The following is a 22341-nucleotide window of genomic DNA, read 5'->3' as shown; positions in this document are numbered from 1 at the left end:
ACTTTGCATGACCAGATGTTAGGACAACTTGCTCACTCTTGAGACCATCTGGAACAAGAAGGAATGTAAACCTGGATATTCTTTGAGATTCAGGAGACTGAGAGATGGGTACAAGGAAGACGGCAGTCAGGGGTTTGGACGGAAGCAGAACGGGCATCACGATGGCTGTGGATGTCACGAGGAAAAAGTAGCTGGAAGCCAGCCGTCGGAGAGTAGAGACACCTGCCTACCCACCACCCGGAATAGTTCCTTGATTAGGAATTGGAACCCTCGACGATGGATGGACCTGGCTGATGACTACGACGATTAAGCAGCAATAATAACAGCTGTCATCAAGTTTTGATATACCTGGTAGGTCGATATATGATGAAGGTTTTACATCTAGACAAATTAAAGGTTTCAGAAACATGTTTTTAAATTTATACAAACTGAAGGTGTCATTACAATGAGTGGTTTTGTTTAGAGTTAGTGCCTTGCAAATCAGAGGATTGGTGTCGTTATTGACAGTTCCGAGTAAGTAACTGAACACTTTAATTATAACATGGAATTCAGCGGGAAAATAGCAAAATTTCCTCTTGTAGCAAAATGGACTAAATGATATATAGAAGCTTACATTCATTTCTGTTTACGAGGTTGATGGTTTTTGCTCGCTAGCAGCTCATTAAAATAAAGTTATTTCCCACTTCAACGGCTTCAAACGGTAAATATGTGTTGTATTAAAGATTATTCTCACAATATAATTTGTTTTCCGTGTTAAATATATCTGATGAAATCTCCTTTCAACAGAGTGTATTGCCTGATAAATCTGTTTTATCTGTTGTAGACTAGGGCCGCTGTGGATTATCGGAGGGAGATGTAGACTAGGGCCGCTGTGGATTATCGGAGGGAGATGTAGACTAGGGACGCTGTGGATTATCGGAGGGAGATGTACACTAGGGACGCTGTGGATTATCGGAGGGAGATGTAGACTAGGGACGCTGTGGATTATCGGAGGGAGATGTAGACTAGGGACGCTGTGGATTATCAGAGGGAGACGTGATTCCTCAAATACATGTTTCATAAACCGTTGTATTTCGCCACGTAACGCGTAAACTCTCTGGCTTTGTAATATAGAGTTAACTGATGTGAATCTACCTTCAATGTTATATTAAAGTATTCATATGTTAATAAAATCTACGGTTTTATATCGATTGATAGAAAAATCATCGCTTAACGATAAGTTCCTGCATGTTTTCGCGCAATTGTGTTCCCCATTGATTTTTGTTCATATTTTCCTCTTGATTATCTTGGATATGCACTTTTTGTTAATTTGTAAATCAACTCGCTGTATATGTAATTAAACGATTTTTTCTCTCTCCGATTTATTCATGTCCAAAATTCAACCGCCTACTTCGCGTGTAAGGTCGGAAAATCCCCATATTTGTAAGTAAACAGACAATCACGTGATTAATATTTTACCCAAACGCATAAGGCATTTCGCCGATTACCCAAATGGAGAGTTTTGTTTTGGCATTCCATCTGTCTTTAAGTCATGTAAGTTTCAGTATTAGAATCCTACACTGAAAATAAAGTGCCCGTCATATCGGTCCATTCAGTTTGTTTTCTGACTTAATCATCTGTTTAAAACTCCGTTTTACTTATATGGCACGGTGCGTCTTGATTGTTTACTGAAAATAACAATATTTATTCTGAATCGGATTTGAGCTGTATGAGCAAAGCATTGTTTTTTTTTTAATTTACGTGTACGTTATGCTAATGCACTGTTAGAATGGCCCGTACTTATCCTAGACTCGGTTTTGTATAGATATGTCGTGCTAATAGATGAACTGATTTTTTTTCTATCACAGAGGCTTCAATATCCTCATATTCATCCTGACTGCCACCTGAGATTTCGGTGTCTACCTTGAAAGTAAGCCTGTCTCAGAGCGCCGGTAGCTTGGAACCGCTTGTCGATCGGGTCAATTGTGTCTCTGCTGTGATACATTGTATTCAGTTATTGCAGCTGTGTCTGAACTGTAAATAATCGCTATGTTATCATTGTATCAGTTTTGTCTTGTCTTTTTTTTGTATTTTTTTTCGAGATATTGCTGTTGACATCTCCTCAGTCGCTCTGAAGTCACACGATATCGTTGCATAATGTATAACCGATCAATTTTACAGCAAGTGTCGTGAAGTTACATCCGGCTCTTTGTCTAGCAGTGTAACATACGTATATCGGAATCCGTCATTGTGTTTTGGTGTCTCCGCAGCGACCTCCGCTGTGTTGTCGTTGTGTCTTGACTGATAGCGCCGTACTCCGAGTTTCGAAATATTTAGCGGCCATATTTGTGATGTGAATCAAGTGATTAAACTCTCACAGTAAACTGTTTTCAGCATAGGGATTATCCTTTGTCACGCGCGATCTCGACAGGTCACATATCAATACACATATGTCCGCAAAATGTTTTGAAACTCAAAACTAAATTATAATATGAGTCGAATTACATGCCTTTGAATGTTGACACGTATGCCTTTCTGGTCAGATATTTCGAAAAATGATCTATATTTCAATATATGTGTGTTTACTACCACACGACGATATTGAATAGCTATCTGAAAACATAAACTGAAATTACTACCGAGTGAGGGTCGGCTTTCCCCCGTGTTTTTACTATATGCCAAGAGTTTTGATGTTAGTCGGTCCAAGTCATTTTTTTTAAAAGGCCGATAAAACATGAGACACCTTCGTATTACCCGCCATCAAGTGATGTTGTTAGGGGCTACCATTAGAGTGCGCTAATCGGGTTGTTTATGTGCTGTATGAGTGGGCTGGTTTGCTGCTCGATATCAATTGAGTTGTTTCCCTTGATTTGTTGAACACATACTGTTTCTGTAATCAGCCATTTTAAGGTTCTGTGCTTGAGTTTTCAATACAGGATTCTCACCTATACATGCATTGTATATTTCTTTAACGCAATGCATACTTTGGTGATACAGGCGTGGTTTCAAATTCAAGATATATTTGATTGCATGAAATAATCATAAACATACTTCTCTAGTTATCGGTTACAGCCATGTCTATCGTCGATTTTACCTCACATATTTGTCATACAGTAAATAGTGGTCGTAAGTATCGTTTACACCCTTTGACCAATAAACAGGATGAAGTTATTTCCTCTCAGTTAGGTATACGCCAATAGATGGCACACTCGAGTGGTGCAAATATGGAATCTCCCGATGTCCGGCGACATGGGTAGCGGCGTGAAAACATACATGTTGTATAGCGTTGCCCAGTATTATAAGATAGTATTAGGGATTCGGTGTAGAAGTCGGGAGGGGTTCCTTTAAATGACATTTCATAACATTTGAAACAGGAGTTAAGACAGAAACAAAGGTTATTTGAACTCCAGACTGTCGGTTCTAGGAAACAAAACCCACAAGATTTGTCGAGACAAATGCAAAAGTTAAAGGAGGAGACAGTCACAGTTTTGAACCGTGAGGAAATGAAGAACAATGGGACTTTAGTTCATGAGTTTTATGGTAGCTTCAGCAGTTGCTCTGGGCTGTAACGTCCGAGGAAACGGAGTGTTCGGTTGAATTGCTTGAGGATAACATGAAATATATTGATAGGAAAAAGCAGACTTGTCGATGGCAGGATGGGATTCTGTTAACGTAAATGTTGCTGATCCTTTGACTAGTGACCCTGATGATGATCGGCAGATTATGATAGCTGACTGTTGGATAAAGGAAAAGATCGAGTTTTGCGAAGGGTTAGATAGATCTAGATACTCGTTCTGGTTTCGAAAGTGAAAAACAGTCTTTGAGTTGCAAAGAGAGATCCGGAGCACGGGGATGATTGGTTATGCGATGCCTCTGTCGCTGTTGAGGTACACTACATGCTTTGTGTTTTTTGTTTATCCTATTGGACAGTGTAAAGGAAAACCCAGGTGTTGTGGTATTGCGTGGTGATGGTTTGTGTTGGTGGTGTGTGTTGATGGTTTGCGGTGTTGGTGGCGTGTGGTAATGGTTAAATATTGAAGGTGTGTGATGGTGTGTGTGGTGATGGTTTGTGGTGATGGTTTGTGGTGTTGGTGGCGTGGGGTGATGGTAAAATATTGATGGTGTGTGATGGTGGTGTACGGTGATGGTGTACGGTGTTGGTGTGTAGTGATGGTTTGTGGTGTTGGTGTGTGGTGATGGTTTGTGTTGTTGGTGTGTGGTGATGGTTTGTGGTGTTGGTGTGTGGTGATGGTTTGTGGTGTTGGTGTGTGGTGATAGTTTGTGGTGTTGGTGTGTGGTGATGGTTTGTGGTGTTGGTGTGTGGTGATGGTTTGTGGTTTTGGTGTGTGGTGATGGTTTGTGGTGTTGGTGTGTGGTGATGGTTTGTATTGGTGGTGTGTGGTGATGGTTTGTGGTGTTGGTGTGTGATGTGTGGTGGTTTGTGGTGTTGGTGTGTGGTGATGGTTTGTGGTGTTGGTGTGTGGTGATGGTTTGTGGTGTTGGTGTGTGGTGATGGTTTGTAGTGGTGGTGTGTGGTGATGGTTTGTGGTGGTGATGGTATGTAGCGTGTTGTGACTTGTGGTGCTTATTGAAGGTTTACGGTGGAAGAATGTTTGGTAGTGTTGCTGATTTACTAGCAGAAGGACATACACTTTCGTTTACAGTTTCGGCCGATTTTTCTTTGTTTTTTTTATATTTCTTCGTGTACTCGAACCACTATACATGATTTGTTACTTTGTTTATTTTTGCGATATTTCAGACTTTTGTTCTCTAAGTTGTTGTTCACCGTTTTACAGTGCCCCGACAGGCGTAAACACTGACTGGTATAATTCATTACTGCATTTATTCTATCAGAAAATTGGATTTTTACTGTAAGGACAAATCCTAGATCCTACGAGTTTAAATTCACAAAGGACAAAAATATCAAAACGAATATTACTATTTTTTCAGTTTTTTATTTAGCAGTTACCATATACACGCCTTCACGCAGTCACAGCTAAATCACTCATGTATAACGCTGTCAGCTAACACTCTCAATCCGAACATATTGCACCAAAGATACGTTTAGCAGTTAGACAAAACGAATGTATATAAAACTTTACATAGAATTTCAACTCCCGCACGATTAGACAGGGTGCCTCCTACGGAGAGTAGCAGAGTCTCAGTATATTTTAATGATATCAATTGATATTCCAAAATAAAATAATAGCAGTATAGCAAGATAGTTTAAACAGCAACGTTATTTTTTTCGTTTTTGTTTTTTGCATGAATTTAAAAGTACGATATAATTATTCTCTAACGGTTTTGACATGCAAACACAACACAGTGATTGTACTTATAGACAAAATACAAGTCGTGTACACCGTACGATATCGGTACACCAAACTCATCAACAACCAGGAATATATAGTAGAATGGCAACAGCAGATTAATCTTGAAGGCGTTTTGTCTTCAACTCTTAATTAAAACAAACCGATAAATAAATAAACAAATACTTAAATAATAGCTATACATAAAAACTGTTGTGATTCCAACATCTGAATAATATATACACATACTATGCAATATCCTCTTCCTGTTATATACACATACTATGCCATATGAACCACCACCACCCCCCCCCCCCCCCCCCCCCCCCCCCCCCACCCCCTCAAACAGAGTATGTAGAATAACATTTAATATTGATTGTATTTTGTGTCAGAAGAAGCATACTCTACAACGTGAAGATACATTAAATTGTGTTAAACACCATTAACTCATAATTGATTACGGGTGTATTAATTATCTGACGCGCACTTTGCATGCGTTTTTGACCGAACTAATTTTTTTTTTTCATTATGATAGTCGATGTTACTTTACACAGGCAAAATATATTCAGGTGAATTTGACCTGAAAAAAATAAAATTGACCTGAGAATGAAGTCACTTTCACAATAAGATTTTTTTCAGGTCAATTTGAGGTGACTTTCATATCAAATTCAGGTGAATATTTTGCTCTCTTTTTTCAGGTCAATTTGAGGTGACTTTCATATCAAATTCAGGTGAATATTTTGCTCTCTTTTTTCAGGTCAATTTGACCCAAACTTTTCACAAGTCATTGACCTGAATTGACATGAAAAAATGTTGCGTGTGTAGAATACTTTTACTAGTGAGTTTCCAATATGTTCCTTTGGAATGAAGATCATCACCAGGTTTTTCTTTTTAGCACTAGCAAATCCTTTGAATTTTATTAAAATAGCAAAACATGCATCATATTTACAACTGATGAGTTTTTAATACATTTATATATACATACATATTAATATGTATACGAAAAGTGTCAGCAACATCCACAGCACATACATCCACACACACACACACTGTTCCATAGCGTTTTCAAAACACTTGCATTTTCCTCAAGACATTCGTTTGAACATAAGATTAATTAACCGACAGTTGTAGTTGTTCAAAACACTAAGACGACTTATAGAGAAATGCATAAGAATATATACATATATTTATATGTAGTGTACAGGATATTTTACATCATGCTTCTATAGATACATTTTAAATACGATATCGTACCTACATTAGCTGTTATACAGGATACATATCCCACACAGGAACTAACCAATCAAATGGATTTATTTAAGTTGATCCGGATGATGGAGTATTGCGGAACAGTATATTAATTTGCTGATTTGTACATGTACATGTTATCACTATATATAGATGATGTGATATATCTATGAATCTTTGTACTCAGTGTAATGCTATTTCTGTTTAATCTAATTGTAATAAAACAAAACCTCTTAACGCCTTCCTTGTGATAAGCGTTTAGAAAACAAAGCGATCAATATCAATAATATAATGGTTTGTTATGATGTTACTCCATATTATTTATTTCAAAAATGGTTGAGCTGATGATATATGCAAATTCCTAAATGAAAATCTTCCTTATACATATCATGATGTAACGAAAACAACATAAAGAATATATGATAAAATACAATATATAAACAAATTCTTCGTTGCTATTATGGTGCTACACGTGTTCGAAATACGGACGTTCGCAGTCCCAAACTGACCTGCAAAGTAAGCGGAGAAATTTAAAACTCATCTTTTACACTTATAAGTTATCTAAGGAAAAGGATATCAAGAAAAAAAAGGTTTAATAGGAAAGTTTGAAATAAAAGATTTGAGATGTTAAGTACGAGTCATCACGAACATCAATACAGCTATTTAAGTATCTATATGATTGCATACATTTTAAAAATAATTGATAATACATAGTTAAACTCAGTTACATATATAAAAGTACATGTAATAAATATTTGGAACGGACAATCGCAGACCAGCTTAGGTACTCCATGTACAACGTATCGTAAAACATGAGAATCTCGGAATGTACTGTACACTAATGGCCTACTCGACTCCTCAGCTACGATTGGTGGTTTCTTACAGTTTAAATCACTGCTCGGGCGATTACTACGAGCATTTGTATGTTTAGAACATTGCGACATGTTACAATTTGCCAGGCGAATCAATTATACTGGTGGGCTTAATCAGTGATTATGACAGTTCATTTTAGAACCAATTAATCCAGCAATATTCCGAGATTCTAATTAGCGTGTACATATATGATCATGTGGTATCGAGTATTACACGATGTTGAGTATATTAAATCCCTTGGTATAGTTAACATTTCCTGATCTCATGTGGCTCCAAACCAAGAGAGGTATCGCTTTATCCAACACGCACACACTATTGTTGTAACTATTAACATACTATTACCTAATATTTGAGTGTCTGATGATTTATGAATTTGCGCCGATTCTCCGTTCGGACTGAAAAGGGTTACTGTTTCGAGTCGTCCGTCCTGTCCGTTACCACCGTCGTTGTCTTGCACTCTGTACGGGGTTGTTGCTACCGTCGTCACAGGGGGCGGAGTAGGAACGATATATTCTGTAAAAATATTGACAAATGACGTATTCTAATAAGTAAAACATGTTTATTCATGTGGTAAAGAAATTTTAAATTTCGTGATAGGTACGGTATGTATAAATTAAACATTGTGCTTTGTGCAATAGGTCGCTTACAGCGACGAACACCGATAATACTTATAATAGCATAACTTCTTTTCTAATTTCCTTTCAGTAAATTATTCATCTACGCTGAGCTATAATCATAAGGGGAGGAGAAGGAGTATGTATACAGGTGTTACATGGTCTGTATAGTCAAGTATCATCGAAGCTTATAACCAGGGCCTAGTTGTTCAAATGGTGATTAGGCTAATGACAGTTTAACAACAATCTTAAAATCACAATAAAATAATTTCTGGTAAAACTAACTTGACAATATTTAATGAAACTATAACACTCGTCAGTATCTTCCTACATTCCTACTTTTAGGAATACACACATTCAGGATTTTCAGTAAAGGGGAAATGAGATTTTCACTAATCAAGTGATTAAGCTATTCACCTTTTGAACAACTGATCTTTAACGTAAATTTAACTATGTAAAAGGTAAATACCACACATTCCGCAGATATTATGACCGATATAAATGAGTATACAGTATTAAGGTGCAACACATAAATCAAATTGTATATACGAACAACATATCAAAGTATCTATGGTCTACATGAGCAACGGGTATGTTATTAAAACACAGATGGGATTAAGTTTTTAATTTGAAAGAGACTTCAGGTGAAATATAAACATACCATATAATTCCATGTCTTTCTTGGCATGACCCAACTGATTGGCTGCCTCACACGTATATATTCCAAAGTCCTCTGGTCTAACGTTCTTTATTCTGAGAGTCAGTGACACTGTATATTTACTGTCTTCGAAAACTTCTAAGTGATATTTCCATCCTTCTTTCATGTCAGGTTGCACATTACCGAAACGCCAAACATTTGATCCTTGTGGTGAGGCAGTGATTATACATTCTAGCATGGTTTCCTTGTCAAGGTACTGACCCATCCGTTTGTTTAGTAGACGTATTTCAGGTTTAACTATGGACGGAAACAAAAACACATTGTAAATTATATAGAACTTGTGTTTACTTTATGTGTGTGGAGTACATTAAGATGCAGACAGATGTGGTAAAATATGACTACGATTACTGGATACTTACAGAATAAGTAATTACATCGGTATCTCTTAAAACGTTCGTGATAGGTTGTGATCTTTTTATTGGTCAATGGAATGTTTTGTTTAAAAGGAACTATGAGAAAGTATCTATTACTGACAGAGCATGTAAGAAAATACCATGATCTTTTATCAAATCTTTTGCGAAAGATAGCGAATAAAAACATTGGTATTTTGACATCTACCTGTTAGGTAGTCTAATAACTAATTTGATAAGTCGACAGACTGAATATTTTCAGCCCATATTCAAATTAGCCAATGCTCAGTTTGTTTTTACGTGGCTCGTAGTGTACGTTCAATAAGGTAGGATGAAAATCATTGCGTAGTTTGCTTGTATGTCAACTTTGTAGTCAATCATACGAAGTCGCTTAAGTTATTAAACGTACTACAATGGCTGATTCCGAAATGTGTATTGTGTCTACAGTTTAGCAATAAACGATGCAATACGTAGATGCATCTATTGTTGTTGCTAGTTAAAATATCACATGATGTTTATACCGAGTTAAGTTCAGATCAACATCCGCAGCTGCATGTATTGAAACGAAATGGAAATATCTAAAGTGCGTTCTAAGTTGTAATTGTGATCGACGAAATTATTTCTATTACATTATCGTGGCTACAGTTATGTATGCAAGCGTAGATTAGACTACAGTTAAAACGCAATCAGGATATGGGCAGATTCTTTTTTTCTCTAGCATTCCTCCAGGAATCATTAATCTCAATTTTATATGATCCTTAAAGAATAGCTCGGGCAAGGTTTCGTCTGCGTAATCAACAAAGGAAAGCTCCATATGTTAGTCTGTCTGGGTATACGACGCCAGGTCAAAGGCGCTGTAGACCGACCTGGCTGGCGATAAATCATCTGTGATGAATGGTCAACTATTTCCCTGAACTTTGAATCTGTAATCCTTAGCGATGTCAACGGAGCAATATGTTCCAATATTTCTGTACGAGATATTTATGTTGTATTCTTGGCATACGTACATTGAACTTTGACCTCTATCTGCCTCTGGACTGCAGGTGGTACCCCATTAAAAGCCATACACTCATATATCCCTCCACAATATCTGCTGATGTTGCGTATCACAAGGACCTCCCCCTCGTTTCCAACTCCTAAAACAATAAATATTGATTTATAAAATTCATCTGATTGTCAACTTATTATACGAAAAAAGTGATTGTTGAGATTTAACATCCTTTCTACTTTAACACATGCTATCACAGACGTGGTGCAGCATTCATCTTATCTTGATATTTTCCTTGTCCATATTAGCAACAAACCCAAAATAAAATCTCTTAACCGGGACGCTGAGAATATTCTTGTAAGATCTACTAATCTTTGCATTTGCCTAAAGGTTTTTTTGTTCGCATATTTGGATGCAAATCAACAATACTTTGAAAACATTAAACAAAGACATCCTGCTACAAAACATTGTTCTTTATTTTAGATAACATGCTTTACCATTACTATCCGTAAATTGCAACTTTATATGATAGAATTGGAGTTTTAGAAAAAAACAAATACTTTACTGTACTATTAGCATTTAAAACGTAGTCATATTGAAGATGATTATTCCAAATGTGCAAATTTTATTTATTTATTGTTGATAAAAGGGGAAGATTGAAGCTAAATTTGATATGAGTTAAGGTATACTTGACGTTAACTGCCATGAGAGGGTTTAGGCTGCACGAAATATTGAATAGATTAGACATAATGTGTTAATACTATATCAAATTTGTAATATTAATAAGGGGAATCAAGAACAAGGTATTACATACACATTTGATAATTTATCTTCACTTCTAAAATGAAGCAGTTGCCTATAACGATCTGGTTTTCATTAGTAATTCTAAGAAATATAAATATTAGCACTTACGTTCACGTCCCTGGGGGTTCTCGTCTGTACGTCTGTACCAGGTGATCGTTGGGGGTGGCACCCCGGTTGCATTACACACGAGTTCTACATCACTTCTCTCACGCACCGTGACAATATTGGAGGAGGAATAGTCAAGGATCCGAGAGGGAACTGCAATACACAACAAATAACATGTAAACTGTCTAGAATCCGAGAGGGAATTGCAATTTACATCAATATACATCAAATAACATGTACACTGTCTAGAATCCGATAGGGAACTTGAACATAGCATAAACGACAGTTAGAATGTCAAGGATCCGATAGGAAACTAGAACATAACATAAATGACGGTAAGAATGTCTATTATCCGCGAGGGAACTAGAACATAATATAAACGATGGTTAGAATGTCTATGATCCGCGAGGGAACTGGAACATAATATAAACGAGAGTTAGAATGTCAAAGATCCGCGAGGGAACTGGAACATAACATAAATGACATCGAGAATATCTAGAATCCGCGAGGGAATAGAAACAGCATAAATGACATGCAGAATTTCTTTGATGTTAGAGGGAATTGGAACTTAACGCAAACGGTTTAAAGAATGTTTAGTATTAATGACATGTTAAATGTCTCCGGTTTTGTTTTTATATCACATCGTGTTTACGACAAATAATCAGATGCATTTCTGCTAAAACAATGCCTACATGTATTTAGCAGAACACACATAATCAAAACAAGATTTTAGAATAAAGAGCCCATCTAGGATAAAGATATAAAGGGTAATATAGATTTAATGGTGAGGTAAGCGTCATCGACTGCCAGTGTATATTTAGATTCAAGTTTAATTACTTCCAGATATATAGCTGTTTTTTTTCTAAACGTTCCTGATTAAATTACCACGCCATAAGAGTTGTAATAGTGTCATCATGGTCTAATTCCAGACATTTTATTTCCGCGTGTAAAATGAACGTCGGGTCAAATGTCTTTTAACACGTCTGAGGGCTACATTGGTTCCAGCTCGTTTTCATATTATAGAACCGTATAACTACAATGATTTGGTATCGCCGTGTCAGAAGAGGACGTTATCGTTTCAGATTATATATTTCTGTTATTTTGATATATATATCTTTAAATCGTATAACTTATTGTTCGTATAGCACTAATTACGCTTTAGAACATCTATAATTATTGTTCTTTTGTTTATTGATAAATATATGCATTGTATATACGTATATATACGTGTGTTTAATGTACATTCCATCAATTCGTTGTAATTAAGTGATTTTAGTTTTTAATGGGCTTTAAATTGTTAAAATAATTGTTTCGATATTTTTTTATCATAGGGTCTACGATAATATACTCGTGTTAAGTATATGTCCATTGTTTTTTTTAGAGAAGCGATATTTAATTTGAATAAATGAAATTAAAATACCCTGTTTTTGGTTTCCACTCTCATATTTATGTTTGTTGACGATTATGTTCGTCCTTATTAACTTACCATATATAGAGGATATCTAACAGTGTCTTCAGTAATACCAAATATATTTCACGAGTGGGGCTAATATTTTGATATTTTTCACGAGTGCGCAGCACGAGTGAAAAATATCAAAATATTAGCCACACGAGTGAAATATATTTGGTTTTACTGAAGACACTGTTATATATTCTGTTTATTACATTTTTTATTAACGAAAACCCTACCCCGTATGCTAACTAGGACTGTACAGCGATAATTTGTAAACAAAAAAAGTAGTTTCCCCTGTCCAGGTGCTGACATATATGTCGGGCTTTCTGATTGGTCAGTTATTTTGTTATTTTCTTATAATTAATTTGATTGGTCAAATCAGCAAAAGTGATATTTTTCACTAGTGAAAAATATGATATTCTTCACTAGTGAAAAATATCACTTTTATAGAATGAATAATTTTTGATATTTCACTGGTAAAAATGTAATAAACATATATCATATGGTTATATTATATTGTTATATCTACATCATGTAATGTTTATTACCATTTCATACATCTTTCTAGCCATCATAGCCGTCACATATGGCATGCCATAAATGTATTATGTGATATTTCCATTATAGTTTAGTTTCTATCATTATATTGTTGATTCTATCAGTATATTATATGTATATAATTTCACCATAATAGTATTCGATGTCATCAATGTTTTATATGTGAATTGAATTTATCGTTATATGACTTGGCTTCCATTGTGTACTGTTCTACATTTTATTAAATTAATTACGCTAGTTTTTGTTTTGGCTAAGAACTGAAAACGTAAGTCCTCTTTACCAGAATCAATATTTTACGATAGTTATGATTACATACGGTAGTTTCCGGTATACAGTAATTCAGGGTTTAATACTGCAACCTTTCACCAAATATTATTCGATTTCATTATTATACTATTCCATGTCATTATCATATTATTTTATTTCATCATATAATTATTAATTTTTATCATTTTATCATTGCCTTCTTTGTTACTCCCTCAGTAAGACCCCTTCTATTTAAACTTCAGTCCGGGCCGAATAGTATTGATTGTCTCTAGGACTATCATTGACGGGATTAATGATAGTGTGGTTAGTAAAAGTTGTCAAAACTTGTTTCGCAATTGTTGTAAATAGATTAAGTTTCTGTGTCATTTTATTAATACTAAGAAACAAATTCTTCTTAGGAAACCGTCACTCGACTTCACATCGGTAAAATTGTCAGTACATTTAAATACACCAAACAGTCTCGTTAAATACGAGTGCGCTGTTGTAAAAGAATAATGGAAAATATCTATCGGTTATTAGATATACCATACATAGATAAGTTATAGGCCTAATTGCCATCAGAAATGGCGGTAGCAACATCAGCAAAATGTGAACCGATGAAAAGTTCCGTTGACTTCGGATTCGCAAAGACGCTTGTCAGTATCATATCTAAAGTATAATGAAGTTGTACAATAGCGTTGCTGTACATTGCTATAATGAAGTTAAACAAAAATGATGCTGTACAATATTTTAATGAAGTTGTACCACAATGATATTGTACAATGTTATAATGAAGTTGAGCAAAAATTATGTTGTACAATATCATAATGAAGTTGTACAAAAAGAATGTTGTACAATATTGTAATGAAGTTGCACAACAATGATATTGTATAGTATTATAATGAAATTGTAAGCTAATATAATGGTATGTTGCAATCAGATCACGATATTTGTGAATAATATGATTACAGAAAGGTATAATGATAAAATATCGAACAATACAACGAATGCATTAAATCATACTATGACGAAATAATTCAAACAATATTGTTTCTGTGAGGATATACATTGTATCTAGGATCCTATGCGATGTCAGATCAGGACAGCTGGGTTCCTGATAAAAGACACCGGGACTTACCTTGAACGATAAGGCGGATCCTTTTGATGGTAACTGGACGGGTGTTTATTGTACACATATAGTCACCACGATCTTCGTACTTTACACTCCGTATGTGGAGATTGTAGTCCCCCATAAATGGCCGCTCGATACTCATACGGGGGTCGTTAATATAACGGCTTTCTTTATGACTTACAACGATACGCTTTGGGTTCATCCACACAATCTACAAAAAATAAAAGAAATATATTTGAATTAAGATGGAAATTGTGGAAAAAAAGTTCAATGATAAAATCGATTGCATTGCAAATATATAGAATTGTTGATATGCCGACTAGTTTCATTATCACCACCCTAACTCTGATTTGAGATTGTGACTAAGCTCAATATTTCTACATTCCGGATGTCGTCGATGAAACAAATGACGCTAACTTGTCTGGAGTACCTGGGTGTTATCATCCTTTTCCTTTTTCAAGAGTCTCCATGCAAATCTATATGTTTGTTTATGTATCCCCCTCGTTTATTAGACATTAAGTTTGATGTCAGGTTTCGTTATGGTGTCGGTATTCTTTGTTGTTTTAATACCATTGCAGAATATCCTACCCATATGTATTCATCGTTACGCTGTACGAGCTTTGACGATAAGCAGTTGATACCACTGTTGGTGAGACTAATGTGATGGTGGTGAAAACGTCTACAGATACCCAATCCGTTTTATGTACCCGGATCAAGAACATACTTTTTATCTCCACAATGACGACCTATATAAAATATATACATGTCCTAAATACATTAAAGCGCCTGCAAGACCTCCGTCTAATGTAAGTACACCAGTATACAATCCCCTTTATGCCGACAAGTAATATATAGAGGTTAAAATCGTCTCCTCGCGACGAGCTTCAATGCCCCTGCTATCCATACATCGATTCAAACATCTAAATTATTCAAGCTGTCCCGTTTAAAAGGAACTATAAACAACATGATTTATTTTTATATTTTGTTTCAAACACTTTCAAATATTTCCAATCAAAACACAATATCATGGGAACAAATGTCAGCTGAATCCCATTTGTTTCTGTGTCCAGAACTCAGAGACCAGTTAAGAGTTGACATCTCGTAAAGAGGATAAGTACGCATCTGTTTCTCATTGGAACCAGCTGATTTGAAAAAGTTTAAGATGTATGGTCAAAGATGGTAGTCATAGCGACCATGATATTTTGTTCCTATCGGAAAAACTACCACACTTGGTCAGAATAAGATCGGGATCAGGATCAGGTGTTGAACACACACAAACTCAATAAAGGGGGAAAATGCGTTTTTTTCAACTTGGCAGTAATCCCGGCCATATTAGATCTTAGATAACAATCTAAGGATTATTTCAGGACAGTCTAATCGCAAATGAATGGTCTTACTCATCACAAATTATAGTGCCGAAGATTCGGGTAATGGAGGGGATTTTCAATGAAACACAAACAATACACTTATTGACGATTGTTGTCATAGCCTATACCTAAGTTTGATTGATAATGACAACACTGAGACATTAAATTATGAGATTAAGTTAGTTGTTTGAATATTATTGTATAACGTATCACAATAAGGTCATTTAAGGACTATGGATAATTGATTGGGACCAGTATAAGGTAGTGGTGGAATGGAGTAGAGGAAGGTATGTTTTGCTTGGTTTTCTCCGTTCTTCTTGAAAAGCAGACCTGACAGCATAGACATGAAATCTGATTCAAACGATTTTCCCCGGTTATGTTTCCAAATTATTTCAAAGAGGCATTATTTATCCTAACGTGGACTGTCTTCTGCTTAGTTCGAGGAATAAACTGATGGCTAGGTTTTGGGACATGTTTCACTACACTTTATGGATAAACAGTCCCTAAATCGTACGTCTTGGAGAAACGTTAATGTAGTGGACCTATTAGGAGAAACTAACGATTCAACCTTTGACCACATTAAGCCGTTAATTCAGTTATTGAAAATAATTTGTATCTTATCTGTATTTCTATATGATCATCAGTTATAAACATGTCACATCATGTCAAACGAAATATTACTGTAAGTGCGGTCCAAAGTTAGGACGGAGTCCTAAATGCAATTACGTCCGGGCAATAAATTGCTGAAATGCGCCTGACGGAGAAATTAAGCTACTTGAGACGTATTTTACCGGGCTAGATCGTCTGTAATTGGTTCTATATTACACACACTCAGTCATTACGGAAAAAGCACCATCCATCAACAAATCTGAATATAAATCTATCTCAGACTGACGTCACTTCCGGGGGATTTGCATATGATAGCTTACATTAGAAATAGTTTATATTCAGTCAGGATAGCATCATTTCCGACGAAATGGCAATATTGCTCTTCCTTCTTCTGCTAAGCTTACAGTAAAACAGGTCCAAAGAAGAATGTGATCTTTAGTAGATGCGATAATGCACGTAACCTTGCAAATCTGTCACCCAGATGCCCAGATGTGTTTGATAATACTTGACAAACATTCGCCAGTTCAAAACTGAAGTCGATACTTCATAATAAGTATCACTAAATAAGAATAGGAAAGCGTATAGTCTCGTGTTAAGATGGTGGCCAAAGTAACACAGTCATGCAGAAATATCTATAAAATGTTCTGTTTTGTCTGATTTTGCTATTTAGAAATACAATGACTCGTACACTTGGTAATGTTCTAGATCTAAACCATTTTACTATTCTCCATATTGGTGTGTATTTGTGTTAATGCCAGGTTAAAATCCGAATCATTATAATTTCTGCGTTACTGAAATTCTACTTACGACTTGCATGCATGTACGTAACAATAGTGCCATAAGCCGAGCTAGTTAAATAAGGGCACGAAATTAAGTTATTTTTGTTTAAATACAATCTAACTACAGGGTAAAGAAGGGAAACAGCAATACACATATAAAACATAGCAGGTAACAGGCGAGTAATCACGTGTTTATCATAATCATTTTTTCAGTTGTTTTATACAGTCCATCCACCTTATCTCAAAGTATGTTGCCAAATGGAAATAATTCGAGATTCACGGAATTCGTGTTAGTCAAGTTTATTTTATATAGAGTTTTAGAGTCGGGGCTTAATTTTTACATTGAATGAAGTAGGGTTTCAACTTATCAAAGTTCGAGATGGCGATGTTTGACTGTCTTGTTTTAAACTCACATACGATTTTAGGAATGATATTGAAAAATCTGAAAACTACCTCAGCGTCGCTTGTAACAAAAATACCTGATTGGAAAAATATATTCAACACAGAAACAGAAATGTGACTTTGAACGACATAAACGTGCAAACATTACTGTGCATTAAAATCAAATAGACTGACACACAACGTCTTGTTCCGTAGGCGTGTATTGTTTTAGCTTGTACCAATTGTATTACTACCGAGGATTATAATGTTTAGGTCATAACTTCTATTTATCAAAGCTTTTGATACTAGTAATTATACGAAACACCAATATTGTTAAGTTAAATAGAACAATATATATGTCAACATAAACGGGGGAAATATAACGAAATATCAGGAAGCGGGATAAGGGAATGACGCAACGAAGTAAATAAAAAACAGAATTATTATGACAAGCTGTTGCTGGACCGGTGATTCCGGTCATCCTGATACAAAAAAAACTTGATTTAAAGAAACTGTGTCGGTCAACAAAGAAAGCGAAAGTGCTTAACTTCTGCAAGAAACTGAAACATAACGTTCGAAATAATACTAAGATGGCGACTGGCATTCTCCCCAAGAACACCTGTTCTGTCTAGTTTTAAGGATCGACGTGAAAGGTGTGTTATTAAGAGTAACGGTATCAACTTGTTGTCTGGGAAAATTGAAACTAAATAAATCTCCATTGATTCATTCTCTACTAGTTGTGTGCGTATGGCCCCTGTGAGATTGGTCTTTTCAGCAAATCTCACCGTATATACTGCTAATCAATGGGATTTTATTTATCCAAACACTGCCGTTGAAATGTTTTTTAAGAGATTAAGACATTGAGTAATATTCGAACAGGGACAACATAATTGTCGCTGATGATCCATTTCCCAGCTGTTAATATCTCTGCAGTGCATGCTTCTTAAATTATGTTCTCCTTAAACCCAATAATAACAGTTCCCTAATTAGGAGCGCTAATTCACTTGGTATTTCTATCATATGATACAATGTCGACATGAATGGACTCTTAAGACACAGAACGCAGGAACAATAATATGACACTTATTTGAAGCCTGGTGATTATTATTCCCCAGTAATGTTTACTGTCAATTTTAACCAATCAATATCGCCGAAAGTCTCAAATTGTTTCCTTTTTATAACGTTTCATGTTGAAAAGTACAATTTGTCTCTTCAAATGTCATTTGAAAAGAGAAATAATTGCTGTTATAACAGCTTTGCAAATATCTACAATTTAAGACATTGTTTGCATAACAATGCCCGTTATTATATGTAACGTGAATACAGACATTGCTTTCGAAGGTATAATAGACTTTCTTACTTGAACATTAGTAAGCTAGGCACACCAACCCTGTGTTGTTATTTGGTATATCATTCCCAAAAGTACGATTGGAATTATGTTAGATAAAATGTCGGTATCTGTCTTATAGGAATATTGAATACTAAATTCCGTCACGTTTCAGATAAATGATATCAGCAGTATTTATGACTTAAAATGTTTTATTATGTTTCCTAGCTATTTTTGTGTTTTCTTATCTTCAAAAAACGAAAATTTCTAGGTTTAAACTAAATTTAGGTTACAACAGATGCAATGATACACTTCCACGTACGGGATATCCGGGACAACTTGTCGTCAAGGGTCGCCATATTTGTTTTTACTCTACCTTTATATTTTAATCCAAACCAACCAGTCCTCTGACAAGTTCAGAAAATTAAGGATACACAAATCCTAGTTACATTTAAACTAACCAACCATTCATACCTGATACATTATACGTATGTCTTACATGTCAACAATTCAGATAGATTTAGAAAAAGACGAGATGCAGATTGTCATCAAAGCAAATTGTAATTATATACTTTATCATGTCATGCATGTTGCAAAACCCATCTTTTGTTGACTGTCATTCCCACATGAACAACCGCTATGGCCCCACCTAGAAACCTTTTCAGATCTTCAATTTTGAATCCATGAAATTGTCAATAAAATTAATATTCGACGATTCAGAGTGTCGCCTGTTGTTATTTCTCATTTGAAAACAAATATATAGAAACTTAATTCACTTTACAAAAAATGCAAAACAAATGATATCAACCACCCTATTTCACTTTCTCTTCATTAATTATAAATATTAATTATGTAAAAGATTTTATTTGAACAATTGAATATCCTTAAAGAGTTAAACGCTCGAGAATGGGAATAAACAAACCTACTTGTTTGCGATATGTAAAGGTTTATTTATATAAGGAAGAAACTTTTTTTTATAATTTTAAGATTATTTTCAATATTGGCAGAACAATTATGACTAAAACAATGATAAAGGAGGAAATTATAAAATTTCAGGTACTTTTGATTTTTGATTTTTGTTTTTTGTTTTTGTTTTTGTTTTGTTTTTGTGAATAATTTGATTTATCATATGAAGACTGGCGTATTGATTTTGGGATCTAATTTGATACCTATCAATATAACAAATTCCTTTTTCTAGTATGCACTAAATTATACGACTACATATTTTCATTGAGGTGTACCTAGTTACCTCCCCTATTATTTTTAGTTATGCCCTTTACACAATATATCCGAAAGACATTTGGAAAAAAAATAGTAAGACAATCAAATCCCAACCATTCCTCCCCATTTTATCACCATTTCTGCTTCGGGTTTTCCTGTTTTATATTTTCTGGTACATTTTCCAGTTCGTCAATACTATGACTACGACATCAAAGGTGCTGGCGGAATTATCTTGATACTACAGATTGCTCTTCCTTTTTTTTTTAATGGAAAGTCTATATCGTTTTACATCACATTATATAATCATCTATTGAGTTTGGAGGAACGTAGTAGCAAAGAATTGGTATCTTCTTTTTTGTTCAGAGTGTCTGTCATCTGATAAATGTATACATACATATAAATCTTTAAATTTTACGATACGGCATGTGGAATAAGCACACGAAGCTATCTAAAATTATAGAGAAGTCGACTGTAGAATATTAAAGAAATAATTAACGATGATGAGTGTATTGTTGCAGTATATACAACGAGGACGAGGATATTTTGCAATTAAATTAATAACGAAGGCCGCAGGCCTGAGTTTTTAATTAAAATTGCAAAATATCCGAGTCCGAGTTGTATATCCTGCAACAATACACGAGTCAAAGCTGATTATTTCTATTCTACCATGTACTGTTTAGTTCTGAGATCGACCTCTTTCTAATAGAAAAACAGCAAAGAAACCCCGGGAGAAAACTTGCAATTTATTTCTTGAGTATTGCATTATTTGTTGATGAAATATACAGGCAATACAGTACTACGATCAAAAGCATCTATCATATGACATTGATTTTGAAAATAAAAAAAAAAGAATAAAAAAAAAATGAAAAAGAAAAAAAGGGGGGCCTCCGTAGGATTTGAACTCGCGTCGTGATAAAAATGTATTGAAAGACTAACCCATTAGCCCACTCGGGAATTTTAGATATATAAAATTGTAACAGCCGTGATTCACGAGCGTGTATTATTGGCACGAGCGTGTATTATTTGAAAATAATACATGGTTTTGAACCAATCAAAACTGGCGTTGCATAGCAATCATGGTAGACTTATAAATATACCTAAATATATAATCATCTAGAAATAATTAAAAATGTACAGCAGGCTAGTAACCTATTTGTTAGATACGTTTTAATTTATGATCCAGGCCCCGGTTTCATGAAGAAATACCTTAATTTAAAAATTTCCATAAGAAAGTATTACAGAATTCAAGGGAAAATCATACGAATTTTCTTTGAATTCTATAATAATTTCCAAGGGAACATTCCAAGCTAAAGAATGTCCTTAAGTGACGGAATATAGATTATACTGGCTCCAGGTCTTAAAACAACAGTATTTTCCCCGATACGTATGAGACCAGAATATATCGAGCATCGACATCTTTACTGATCCAACTTGTTTAATACCTTTGTTACATTTTTTTTTCTTGAGCTTCGACCAAGGAAAGCTTTAATACAATGACAAATATGTTCAAATCTTGTCCGATATCGCACTGTTGTTTGTTTGGTTTCCTGGTATTATGATTCATTTAAACATTTAAACAAAATATCTAACGATCACTTCAAAAGAAATATTTCAATACGAATTCATGATCACAAATCATCGTTCCGATCTTGCATTCGGGAAATGATATTTATTTCATGATGTTTAAGATAATTGTTTGGCATATTTACCTACATGCGTGCATCTTCTTCTCTGCAGCTTTATCATATAAAAACTACTTTACAACAATTGTGGAACAAGATGTATCAAACTATATCAACCACGCATGCTGGCCCGAATTGAAGCGCGTACGGGGTCTTAAAATAGGAGGAAACCGGAGAACCCGGAGACAACCCACGTGGTCGGGCAGGTGACTCCATACCTTTTCACGTCTGACCGAATAATCTAGCTCAGGCCGCCTAGGTTAAAGGCAAGTATGTTACATGTACTACTGTGCCACCCGACCACCCAATTTGGACCAGCTTTATGATATGGCACTACTGTATCTACTAATCAACTTCCTATAGCTACTGTCAGTTAACTTATAACCATTGATAATAATATCCACACTTGACCGTACTGTTCTATTTTGTGTTACATACATAAAACACTCTATATAAAGCGTTAGCATCACGCGATGAGAATATACAGAGTTTGATACCAGAACGTCTGGCAATATGACGCACACGCATTTAAAAATATGAGATCAGAAAATTCTGTTAACCTCTGTTGGATTTCTTATCAAGAAAACACGATAAAAAT

At 35.2% G+C, this 22341-nt stretch overlaps 1 protein-coding gene and 1 long non-coding RNA gene across 2 annotated transcripts in view; one reads left to right on the top strand and one right to left on the bottom strand.

Annotated features, from left to right (window-relative positions):
• Nucleotides 1-5628: 5628 nt before the first annotated feature.
• Nucleotides 5629-6810, top strand: LOC117334688. The gene is made up of 2 exons (XR_004534212.1): nt 5629-5927; nt 5987-6810. It is a non-coding gene; the product is annotated as an uncharacterized LOC117334688 (long non-coding RNA).
• The window catches only part of LOC117334687 (limbic system-associated membrane protein-like), a 125269-nt gene continuing 109160 nt past the window's right edge, over nt 6233-22341 (bottom strand). Inside the window, exons 3-8 of the mRNA XM_033894445.1 lie at nt 14384-14588; nt 10992-11141; nt 10099-10227; nt 8685-8978; nt 7752-7922; nt 6233-7045 (exon numbers count right to left, since the gene is read on the bottom strand). Coding sequence (XP_033750336.1) covers nt 6924-7045; nt 7752-7922; nt 8685-8978; nt 10099-10227; nt 10992-11141; nt 14384-14588 — 1071 coding nt within the window. The 3' untranslated portion in view covers nt 6233-6923. The remainder of the gene's footprint in view (nt 7046-7751; nt 7923-8684; nt 8979-10098; nt 10228-10991; nt 11142-14383; nt 14589-22341) is intronic.

Source organism: Pecten maximus, chromosome 9 (assembly GCF_902652985.1).
Source record: "Pecten maximus chromosome 9, xPecMax1.1, whole genome shotgun sequence".
NCBI lineage: Eukaryota > Metazoa > Mollusca > Bivalvia > Pectinida > Pectinidae > Pecten > Pecten maximus.
Note: the sequence above shows the minus strand (reverse complement) of the source record. Positions and strands in the feature narration are given on the sequence as shown.